This window comes from Epinephelus fuscoguttatus, linkage group LG10, assembly GCF_011397635.1.
Source record: "Epinephelus fuscoguttatus linkage group LG10, E.fuscoguttatus.final_Chr_v1".
Classification (NCBI taxonomy): domain Eukaryota; kingdom Metazoa; phylum Chordata; class Actinopteri; order Perciformes; family Serranidae; genus Epinephelus; species Epinephelus fuscoguttatus.
The window spans coordinates 30,410,205-30,421,950 of record NC_064761.1 but is presented as its reverse complement, the minus strand read 5'-3'; the positions used below and the strand labels follow the sequence as shown (position 1 = coordinate 30,421,950).

General features: G+C 40.8%; 1 protein-coding gene across 1 annotated transcript; it reads left to right on the top strand.

Moving 5' to 3' along the window:
* Window positions 1-4,478: 4,478 nt before the first annotated feature.
* ptgfr (prostaglandin F receptor (FP)) lies at window positions 4,479-11,504 on the top strand. Its single transcript, XM_049588485.1, has 3 exons — window positions 4,479-4,995; window positions 5,304-6,112; window positions 8,951-11,504. Exons 2-3 carry the CDS (start codon window positions 5,318-5,320, stop codon window positions 9,233-9,235), a joined length of 1,080 nt encoding a protein of 359 aa, XP_049444442.1. The 5' UTR covers window positions 4,479-4,995; window positions 5,304-5,317; the 3' UTR covers window positions 9,236-11,504.
* Window positions 11,505-11,746: the final 242 nt, after the last annotated feature.

Genomic DNA, 11,746 nt, shown 5'->3' with positions numbered 1-11,746 from the left:
CGACGAGGACATTTGATACAACTTCTGCTGAAGAAAGAGCGGAAATAAAGTTTTAGAAAATGGAAATAAGTCAAAACTTCAGGCATGATTAAGCATTAAAGTTCCTCAGGGTGCTTCAATAATTGGATGATAAGAAAATGACTCCGAAGTCTTATAAAGCTTAACTTCACTTCAACTTTTATTAAAAAGAAATACCACTCATTTTCAAAATTTGACATGAATAACCCCCAGGATAATTATAGTTAGAAATGCAGTCTAATACTAATACAGCTGTGTTTGAAATAGAAAAGACAGAAAAAGAATAATGCTCTTTGTGTGCAGAACTACAGGACTGCTCAGCATCAGTTCAAATAATTTTCCTAATGATAGTTACTGCTAGAATATGTCCAAATTTGATGCACAAAGTTATGGATGAAGTGGCTTTGTGCTTTTAGCTGTGACCCAAAGGTTGTCTGACTCAGTTGCCTGGCACCGTGGCAATCTTCAGGAGCTGTTTTGTTAAGCTGCTCCAGGCACTGCGCTGACGTCATGGAGACGATATCAATCAATATGCTGGCCCCGGTGTCTATGGGCATGATAAGCTTAGTGGGTCTGCAATCTCTTGGGTACTTCAGGAAATAAACTGATGCTCTGTGTGTATGCATATGACTTGGCCTCCTCATCAGAGTAATCACGCAATCATCATCTGAAAGCTCAAACTTCCTCTTCACTCGGACAAAATATCACTCTGTCTGCATAGTAAGTTCTCTCTATAGCCACTGAAGTGCTGTAACCAAGTGCTGAAGTGTGTGTAAACAATGACTGCGAGCAGATGGTTATGTGTCGACAGAGGAGAGAATCTCCAGAATTCAATTTTACAGACAAATGAAACCTCGTATGGAGTGGGCAACATGAGCAGCCAATAAAAAACTAAATACATCCCCACTGGAGATGATGTGCTGCACACTGAGCCAGGGGGAGATGCAGCATTGAAAGAAGCCTGAAGGAGATACACGGCAGAATATAATATGGAGATGATGAATATTAATGCTGAGCTTTCTGGAGGTGTCACAGGCCCAATGGTGTTAAGGAAGAAGGAACACAGAGGCTTCCAAAGACGTGCAAGTTTGGAGCATTTGGGATTTCTCAGCAAACTGCATAATTGTTGCTGTTCTGGAAAATCATGTATCTCCAAACAGCCCAGTTGCCAGAATAAAATGTTGGCATTGTGCCTTTTTGCAGCTTCAGATATGTTACATTTGTGTGTTTCACACATATGAGGTAGTTTTGATTACATGTATATGTGCTGAGTTTCTCACTGGGAGGAGGAGGGGATGGTGGATGGTCTAACAGTATTTGTAGCAACAAATATGGGTGTTTTGTAATAAGAGTTTAGTACATTCCCAGCTGTGGTTTTAGCGGCAGAAGTGGGTATTTTGAAACAAGCATTTGGGACATATCCAGCCATGTTTGTAGCAACAAAAGCAGGTCTTTTTTAATGAGACCTTAGTACATTTCTAGCTGTGTTTCTAGCAACAAAAAGTGGGTGTTTTGTATTTCTAGCTGTGTTTGTAGTGACAGAAGTGTGTATTTTGTAAAAAATAATTTGGTATATTTTTAGCCATGTTTTTAGCAGCAAAGGTGGGTGTTTTTAAATGAGATTTTGGTACATTTCCAACGGGTGTTTCGTAATGAGAGTTTTGTGAATTTCTTGCTGTGTTTGCAGCTACAGAAGTGGGTGTTTCGTAATGAGAGTTCTAAACATTCAGTTCCAGCCATGTTTGTAGTGACAGAAGCTGGTGTTTTTAAGGAGAGTTTGGTACATTTTTAGCTGTGTTTGTAGCAACAAATGTGGGTGTTTTGTAATGAAAGTTTAGTACATTTCCAGGTGTGGTTTTAGCGACAGGTGTGGGTATTTTCTAACAAGACTCTTCTAGCTGTGTTTGTGTTTGTAATAAAAGTTTAGTACATTTCTAACCGTGTTTGTAGTGACAGAAGCGTGTATTTTGTAAAAAGAGTTTGGTATATTTTTAGCCACATTTTTAGCAACAAAAGTGGGTCGTTTTAATGAGACCTTGGTAAATTTCTAGCCATGTTTTTAGTGACAGATGTGTGTATTTTGTGTTTCTAGCTGTGTTTCTAGCAACAAAAGTGGGTGTTTTGTAAAAGAGATGGCACATTTCTAGCCATGTTTGTCGTGACAGAAGTGTGTATTTTGTAACAAGAGTTAGGGACATATCCAGTCATGTTTGTAGCAACAAAAGCGGGTCTTTTTTAATGAGACTTTGATACATTTCTAGCTTTGTTTTTAGCAACAACAGAGGGTGTTTTGTAAAAAGAGTTTGGTATATTTTAGCCATGTTAACCACGTGCTTTTTATTTCTAAACATATAGCATACCCATGGTTTGCAGAAACATTGGACAATGCCAACATTTGTACTAGTGATTGGGTTGCTCCAAAATTTAAACTTTTCCTGAGCTAAAAAAAGCAGCCATGTTTTGACCTTTGTAACAGTGCTTTTTTTAATTTTATTTTTTTAAATGATCCATTAAGTGTTAAAATGGTTTATTTAGCTTCAGGAGGGAACTCTAATAATTGTACACATCAAAGGCTGTTTACAGGACTTGGGAAGCAATAGTGCATATGTGAAAACAAAAGTATTAATCCATATCTTGACACCAAAGCGAGCTGAGTGAAATCTGATAAACACTTAAGTCAGTGTTGACTGGAGCTGAAGACTACAGATCTGAAAATATAAAAATAATACAAACATCTGAGGCATGGTGTTGGAGAGAAGTGAGCTTAACAGACCTCTGTAACCGGCTCCTCATCTCTGCTTGTGTTTAGAGGCTTGAAGTTACATTAGATGTAGCACAACACAACAAAGTCTCCAACCACACTGTCAGGGTGTGAGTTGTGGATAATGTAGGTGCCAGGTTTTGACAAGGAAGAATAATGTGTGGAATATCAAAGACAACATTTATGCTTCTTCTCCATTGATTTTGATCCTTTTTTGTTTGTCGTTCTCTTTGTATAAGTGTTCATCATGAGTCTGACAGTTTAACGGGACTGCAATACTAAATCAGAGTTCACTTCTAAGAAAAATAAATATAGAAAATTCCAGATTCCCTTTGTTGTGTAGTGACTAATTATTGATAGAGATCTTTAAGTCACTGCTGTGTTTTCTCTGTTCAAAGGAGTGTTCACTCCAGGGTAATATTTATTGCATAAGTCCATTCACTATCTGCCTCAGAATTACGTGTACTCCTCTGTAATATGTCTTAAAGTGCTGGCTCCTATGAAGGTCAATAATTTGCTCTCTGCTGGGTCAGACTCAGTGAGGAACTCTCCGTGCTTCATTCAGTTTGGAGAGTCTTTTGTTTGGCCCCGACCCCTTCTCCTTTTTAGACCACTTCACTTTCCTTTTATGTGACTTTTTCCAATTGAAGCTGCTGCTCGTCTGTCAGCAACATTTGACTCCAAGCCTGCTTTCTCCCGCAGGACTCCCTGGAAAAGAGATTACAGGTTTTGCTGAAGCAGCGAGGTTGAAAAGATTTGATAGTTTCAAATGACATAAATTACAAATGAAAGTAAAACTGTAAGGAGAAATATTCTTAATTGATATAACATTTGCTTGACAAGATGTTCTAACTAAAGACAGACATAGCTGTAAATCTGAGAACTCACAACATCTACTGATCTCTAAAGAGCAACTTCCACGCCACAGTTTCCATTAGGAGCTCTGTCCTCATCAGTCAGAGACAAGGTAACAGACAAGACAAATATATAGGGGATGAGAAGGGGCAGCATAAACCCAGTGGACAGCAACACATTTTGGAAACGTCAAAACACAAAAAACAAAGGGACCTGGAAAGAAACACCCAGCATCTGTGATGAAAGCGAAGCATGCCTGTCCCCATCCTTTTAGTTAAGCACAATGGTGGGATCTAATAGTGTGCAGTCAGAAAAAGCAAAACGTGTGACTAATAGGTTGAATAAAAGGATATTGCTTTGAACGACAGCCCAGCAGTGTGTCCAGTCCAAGCCAAGACATTTTGTTCTCTTGTTGGTAACAGTGACAACACATTGTTTGATCCTCACATGCTGGAAAACCAATTTATTTAATCGTTTGATAGCAGAACTTTGGCACTGGATAATAAATGTTGAAGCTGCTTAAAATTGGCAGCGGTTAATATTCTTCCTTACTGTTTTTCTATGTTAAAAGATAAAAAAAAACGTGATTGATAAGAAAAAAATACAGAAATAGAAAATACAAGGCTCCTTAATAACTTGTTGCATGTTGGACCCTTTGTCGTATCTATTTTAAGATTTGGTTTTGGTGTATCTCTTTGGACAATGTTTTTTTTTTTTTTCAGTTCATAAAGCACGATGACGTCATGCTGTCACAGACAGTCTGTACTTCTAGGACATCATGTGAAGTTATTGACAACCTGTTTCTGCCATTCAGACTCAAGCAGCAGGGTGATCCAACAACACGCAGACAGACTGGAGTAAAACAGAGATAGGATTTTTTTTCTTAACAGAAAATTATATGCAAAAGAAAGCTGAAGAAATTGGATGATTTTCACAGGAACACTTTGGCGATTTTAATCAGGCGTGCGTAATTATATGATTCACTGGCGTGCGTATTTTGGTTTGTCGGTTATTTTAGTTTTAATGCCTATTTTGTGTCGACACAACAACAAGAGCACCACTGGGCTGTTTGTTTGCAGAGTGCGCAGATTTGCACAGCCTGCAAGGAGGGTTTGGGTTTGTAGTGACAGTTCGCAGGCTGAAGCTCGCCGCCTTCACTGAGTATGGCACCAGCGGAGCGCACACGGAGCAAGTTGCACAGATCGCAGCAACACTGAGGAAAGCAGTTTCTGGACGCTCAATGGCAATCACTGCAGGGCTGAGGATACGTTTCTTTTTTTTACTGACCATCACAAAGGACGCAGCTTAGTTAGTAAGCTGTTGACATATGGCAAGTTGCGTGAGAGAAGACCAAACCTGAGGTAATTTTTAACCATCCACGATCATTAGCAAAAGTTAATGTCTTATGAGAGTGTGGCACGTGTTTCATAATGATTTTATCTCAGCCCGTGTTGATGAAAGTAACGTTTACCGTACCCACAGCTGCATGTGTGAGCTGTAAAGTAGAATGTTTTAATGCGTTAAAGCTGAGCATCTGTTCCAAATCATTGAAACTACAGATTATTGATTGACGTGATCACTTGCCACTTTTTAGCCTCTTAAGTTTTAATGCACATATTTTTATACAAATAAATTATGCATCCCATCTACCATTTATCCTCTCCTTCAGATTTCATTTCCACCATGTCAGCCAATGGGAGCTCAGAGGCAAGTTGCAGGTCAGAGGTCAGACCCAGCAACAGCACCTGCAGCCAGAAGGACCTGTCCATCACTGCCTCCGCCATCTCCATGACCATGGGCATCCTCTCCAACAGCCTCGCCCTCTTCATCCTTGTCAAGTCCTACAACCGTATCCGGATCAAGCACAAGGCGGCCTTCCTGCTGTTTGCCAGCAGCCTGGTGGTCACAGACCTGCTGGGTCACCTCGTCACTGGCTCCCTGGTGCTTTTTGTCTACAGCTTCCACAAGAAATGGGAGATGTTTGACCCTCACCACATTGTGTGCAGCATCTTTGGAGCATGCATGGTGTTTTTTGGTCTGAGCCCCTTGTTCCTGGGAAGCGCCATGGCGGTGGAGCGCTGCATTGGAGTCACCAGGCCTATCTTCCACTCCACAGCTTTAGCCTCCCGCCACATGAAAAGGCTGCTGGGACTCACGTGGTTGCTCGCTGCCCTGGTGGCTGTGCTGCCTGTGCTGCTGTGGAGGCCCTACAGGGTTCAGAGCTCCAGGAGCTGGTGCTTCTTCCATATGGAGGAACCTAAGGACTGGCTGGATGTGCTCCTGCCTCTGCTTTTCTCTATGCTAGGGCTGCTGGCCCTGCTGCTCTCGATTGTGTGCAATACACTGACAAGTTGCGCGCTGCTGCAGGCCAGACTGCGCCGCAAGCATCACTGCAGGGGCACGTCATACCACATAGAGATGATCTGCCAGCTGCTGGCTATCATGTTGGTGTCCTGTGTGTGCTGGGGCCCTTTACTGGTAAGAATTTCTCCTCGGAAGACCTTTAACTCTTTTGTGATGCATATTTCCCACAGCCTGAAACCATGAAAATGAGTTGGAACTCCTTTTTAATTCGAGTTTATATATCAAAGGTCCAGTATGTAGGATTTAGGGGGAGATATGGGCAGAAATTGTTTATAATATGTTTGTTTTCTTAATCACTTGAAAATAAGAATGATTGTGTTTTTGTTACCTTAGAATGAGCCATTTATATCTAGACAGAGAGAAGGTCCTCAGCTATGGAGTCTTCCGTGTTGCACCGTCATGTTTCTACAGTAGCCCTGAATGGACAAACCAAATGTTGACTCTAGACAGGGCCATTTGCATTTTTGCATTTTCACATCAGCAACTATAGTTAGCAGCCCCTCCTGATGAGCAGTGTGTGAAAAACATTTATTTTTTAATATGAAACAGCTTTATTCAGTTTTTTTTAACTAGATTAAATCACAGAATTTGTTTGTTTTGGAGAGGAAGAGATTTCTGTGGATGATTCGGTTCCCAGTAAAAATCTCCTGAATGTCTGGATTTGAAGTTATCAGAGAAAATTGGTGAGCACACATTAGCTGGTGCTGGGCTAGCGGCCTGTCTGTGATGAGCTGAACAGCATTGGAGAAACATTAATTGGTTACATGATCAGCTTAAAGTTATAGTTGGTAATCCTGTTCAGAAACACTTCTTGGGTGAAATGGTCCTTCCACCCTGAGAGTAGTCAATACATAATGTGTTCAGAAAAAGGAATGAAAAAAATCAGACCTCTGTGGCAGCTGCAGGCCCGTAAAAACTCTGACCAATCCCTGCCATTCAGTGCGAATGGAAAGAACCAATCAGATGCCTTCATGTCTCGTCCTGCCCGAGCCCCCCTCTGTCCCTCCCTCCCTCCTCCCTGCGTGCACTCATCACGTGTCACCGTTGCCGGAAATATTCAGCACACTTCTCAGCAGAAATACCTAGTTAGTAGGAGTTTGCTGAACAATGGCAGAGAAAATGCAGCCAAAAGTATCACTTCCAGCGTTACTTGTAACAGCTCGCCCCGCTTAACAGGCTGAGAAAAGAAAGTCGGAGGCAGAAAAGGCTGCGACGAAAAAGGCTTTGGATAAAGCGAGAGGACAAACTGGACGTCAACATCGGTGCAGCTTTTGAACGGTGGAGACAACTGAGGGAGCTGAAGGGCCTGAAAAGTGATGCAGAGGTTGCTGTCTTTCTGTTGGACAGGTAATTATCTGTTTGCTTGGGGGGATTTGTTATTTTACTCGGCTCTCCTCTGCCCTGCTGACTTCTACTGCAGTGCGGGATGCGCATTCAAGTTTGTGGGGCCGTGACTTTGGACGGAGCACTGACGGGAGGGGGAGGAGGGGGTGGGGCTGAGAGGAGGTGCCGCTTTCAAATCTTGCTAGCTCTCCAACATTACCAACTATAGCTTTAAGTCAGAGGGTTTTTATTTATCAGTTTTAATCATCTGTTCCATTTCTTTTGGAGAGGAAGAGACCTTTGCAGATACCTCACCTCCTGTTAAAAACCCTCCTGAACAATAAACACTGAAGGAATCCTGATCGGAAGTTCCCGCTTTGCACAAGGGAGCTGTTCTCTGCTGGTTGCAATCTACAATATTCACCACTAGATGCCCCTCAATCCTACACACTGTTTCTTTAATTAATCTCAATTTGTTACTGATAATCCATTTATAATTACATTTACATTCCCACATCATTTTTTTGATCTTCAAACCCCATTTTCTGTTTGTGTCTGTCATGGATTTTGACCACTGGTTGGTACAAAGTGACTGTCAAGAGACGGTGAAATTGGATTTGAAATGAGACAAACCTGTAATATGTGATGAAAAGATTGCTCAAGCAAAAGGTTGTTTTGAAGCTTTTTACACTGCTGTTTTTCTCTTTCAATCAGTCCATTCCTCTGATTCATTGCTGCTGAAGCTGTCATCCATTTATCTATGACATCAGGACTCAAACGCTTAAATAGTTTACTACATGACCACTCCACTAAACTTCTAAATACTGCAGTATATCCAGATCTTTGTGTCACATTTACACACATATCCTTTAAAATATCTCCTTGCTCCTGGTTGAAAAAGAACATTTAAAACTCCGTCTCCTGCTCTACAAATGTGTTCTCTACATGTTCCCTTCATTGCTTTTATTGCTGCTGCAAAAGCACATTGTGATTTACACCATCAGCTCTTTGCATGCCACACTCCTCATCCTCTACAGCTATAAAGCAAAAACTAATCATATTTCTGACATTTTTATGGTAATTTTAGCAATGTAAGAAATGCGCTGACATGAGCTTGAGAAAGAACATAATGGAGTGTGATTGAAGTGGTATTTTAAAGCAAATGCTGTCGCATTTTCACATCTTTGAATAACTTAAATCTTATTTTAACAACAAACACTATAGTTTTTTATTCTCAGTTTAGTCAGTTACTATTTATTTATGAGTTTACAATCACCATGCAGATGCTCATGTATTGAATCATTGTACATGTGTGGAGGATAATGGATGTGCCAGTCATGAGAGGACGCCTGGTGATTGACACCATCAATCTTCAAAAGATGAGTTGGAAACATTAATTACTGCTTTACAGGCTCTTCTGTGAAACACTGAATTAAAATATATTCCAGTAAAGCATTTGCTTATCTTACAAAAACAGTGAGTGCCATGCACAAGGATGCTTCTAATCTGTCAGTGTAAAAGTTTTTTATTTCTTAAATTAAAGAAAGACATTAGTTATATTAAATATAACATGGTTTGTTTGTCTATCTTTTCTGTCACTGTCTCTTACTCTCTGACCACTCCCACCAGATCCGTGTCATCGTACTGAGCACCAGGGCCAACAGCGAGCCCGCCTCTTTCAGTCTCCTGATGGTGGTCCGTATGGCCACATGGAACCAGATCCTGGACCCCTGGGTCTACATCCTGCTGAGGAAGGCTGTTCTGAGGAAAATCTTCACGTTGTTCCAAAGCTGCTTGGGCCCAAAGTCTCATAACTTATACCGCTGGCAGCGCAGCATTCTCCGCAGCTCAACAGAGACCAGCAACTCGGGTAGACTACCTCTGCAAGACACTGCAGTCAAATCCATCACCTGAGAGGAGCTCAAACTCAGACTCTAATTTATTTACAAAGCACATTTACAACAATTCGTATTGACCAAAGTGCTGTACAAAAGGAATAAGTGGCTAAATACATGAGAGGCAACATAACTGTCAGGTACACAGCTCACACGTTCAGAGACACAACACAAACAGACACACCGCAGAGAAAGTCAGGAATAAAAGTAAGTTTTCAGCCTGGACTTAAACAATGCAGTGGAGGGGGCACATCTGATTTGGAGGGGGATGCTGTTCCACAGTTTGGGAGCAGTCACAGCAAAGGCACAATCACTCCTGAGCTTGAATCTAAAGCGTGGGGCAGACAAGTTCCCCATGGTCAGCTGACCAGAGGAGGTCTGCCATGCAGGATGAGGCCAAACCATTAAGGGCTTTGTGAACAAATAGGAGAGTCTTAAAATCAATTCTGAATTTTACAGGCAGCCGGTGGAGAGGGGCTAAAACAGGTGTGACATGGTCTCTCCTCTGGGTACCTGTGAGGAGCCAGGCAGTGGCGTTATGAACCAGTTGGAGGCAGGAGAGAGAGAACTGACTAATATCAGTGTACAGAGAGTTATAGTCCAAACGGGAGAACATGAGAGCGTGGCTGACTATCTCCAGGTCCTTTGAGAAAAACAGGAAGAGGCTTTGAAAATGTGCAGAATGTGGAGAGGTTGGAAAAAGATATACATTTCTTCCCTGTTCCAAAACCAAAATCAAACCCTGAAAAGTGTAGGGTTATCTAGCTAGCTACTGAAGATATAGCCTACTGAATGTATACACATGCTGCTTTTGCTTTTTAATGATTATGCTGATATTCAACCAGCTGTGTGTCATCGCATTGTGCGCAGAAGAACACTGTTTGACTTCTGCAGATCCCTGCCTGTCCGGCGGCAGAGGTCTGGCGGCACACACTGTGATGCCACACAGCTGGTTCAATATCAGCAAAGTTTCCCTTTATATTCATTGTCTTCTGTGGCGATCAGCAGTGATGTGGTGGTTCACTTTTACACTGTGATCTGTAGCCTATAGTTCGGCTTTAGCTTCTAACTGTCTTTGTCTTTTTAACCTGTTGTTGCTGCTGAGTCAGTTGGACATCCTGGATATATCCTTCAAACACAGACTGAAGACAGTGTGGGCTCCATTCTTACTCTGACAGCTTGTCGGACCATCACAAAGGGGCGGGGCTTGGCAAAGGTCAAAAAAAGTTATTGTAAATAACAGTTATACAGTTAGTATTCATGTTGGAGTTGTAAAATGGTCACAGTGAACTGGCAGTATCGTGCTCTGTTGTATTATGTGAGATTACGTTTTAGATCTCAACTTTCAGCTTTGAAGAAAATCTATTTTAAATGTTCATAGTGCTCAGAAAATATTACAGTCACTGCCAGATTGATTCAGTCGTTTCTTTATTAAGCTTTTTCTAATGGAAAAAATGTATTTACTCTTAATGTTGCTGGAATTTCAGCTACAGTTTGTGCCCTTAACCTCATCTTGATTCTGATTCTTCTACTTTTGATCTTGTTCTTACTGACAGAAGTCCAGGTCACAAACACAGTGTAGCCCTGTGTTTGTTACGTAACATGTATATAGTAAAGGTGATATGAATTCTCTGGGTTATAATGTGGATGTATGGTTAATGCAGACACAAAAGTTTGCTGCAGAATGTACAAAATAATGTAATGTAATGTAACTGAGCTCATCACTGGTTTTGATTCAGTCTGCAGAAATATTTATGTATAAACGGCACACTGTTTAGATATTTCTAGCATACAGATCATATAGAAACAGTCTGGTCATCTTTGTATGAGCATAAAAGTTATGTGTTGATCACATTTAACTAATGATTTATTGTTTACTGATTCACTATGCAACAGTCATAGTGAATCAGTAAACAATAAATCATTTAACTAATGATTTATTGTTTACTGATTCACTATGACTGCTGCATTTCCTTATAGCTGATCATGCTACGTTGTTTCCAGGCATTTTCATACCACTATGTCAGAATGAAATCAGACAGAGCAGGGCCGTCAGTCAGGCAGTGGTAGGTAATATTACTGTTAATGCGCAAGAGTTTTTTCATCTCTCTTATGAAATCTTTTCAGTTTCCTTGGCCTAAACTGTGCAATAAAGGTAATAATGGAAAACAAATAAACGATATAAAAATATAAATTGAAGGCTCATAAAAATGTTTTGTTATGATGGTCAGGATAATGTGTGTTAGGAGGAGGTTATTCTCCACCAGAAACATCTTTTGAGGAGAGGGTCTGTGTCTGTCTCTGTGGAGTCAAGAGTGTGGCACTGGGATAATTAAAGACATTTCAGTTATAATCAATTATAATCATTAAATGCTAGTCAATTATGTTAATCATGACTAAGAGGAGACACCCCAATGTGAATAGAATGCGTTTTTTAACATATGGATGTCACCACCAAACCTCCCCAGGTGATTACTTAAGACAATTATTTTTTGTATTACACGTTTTTTGAAAAGATATGTTAAAACAT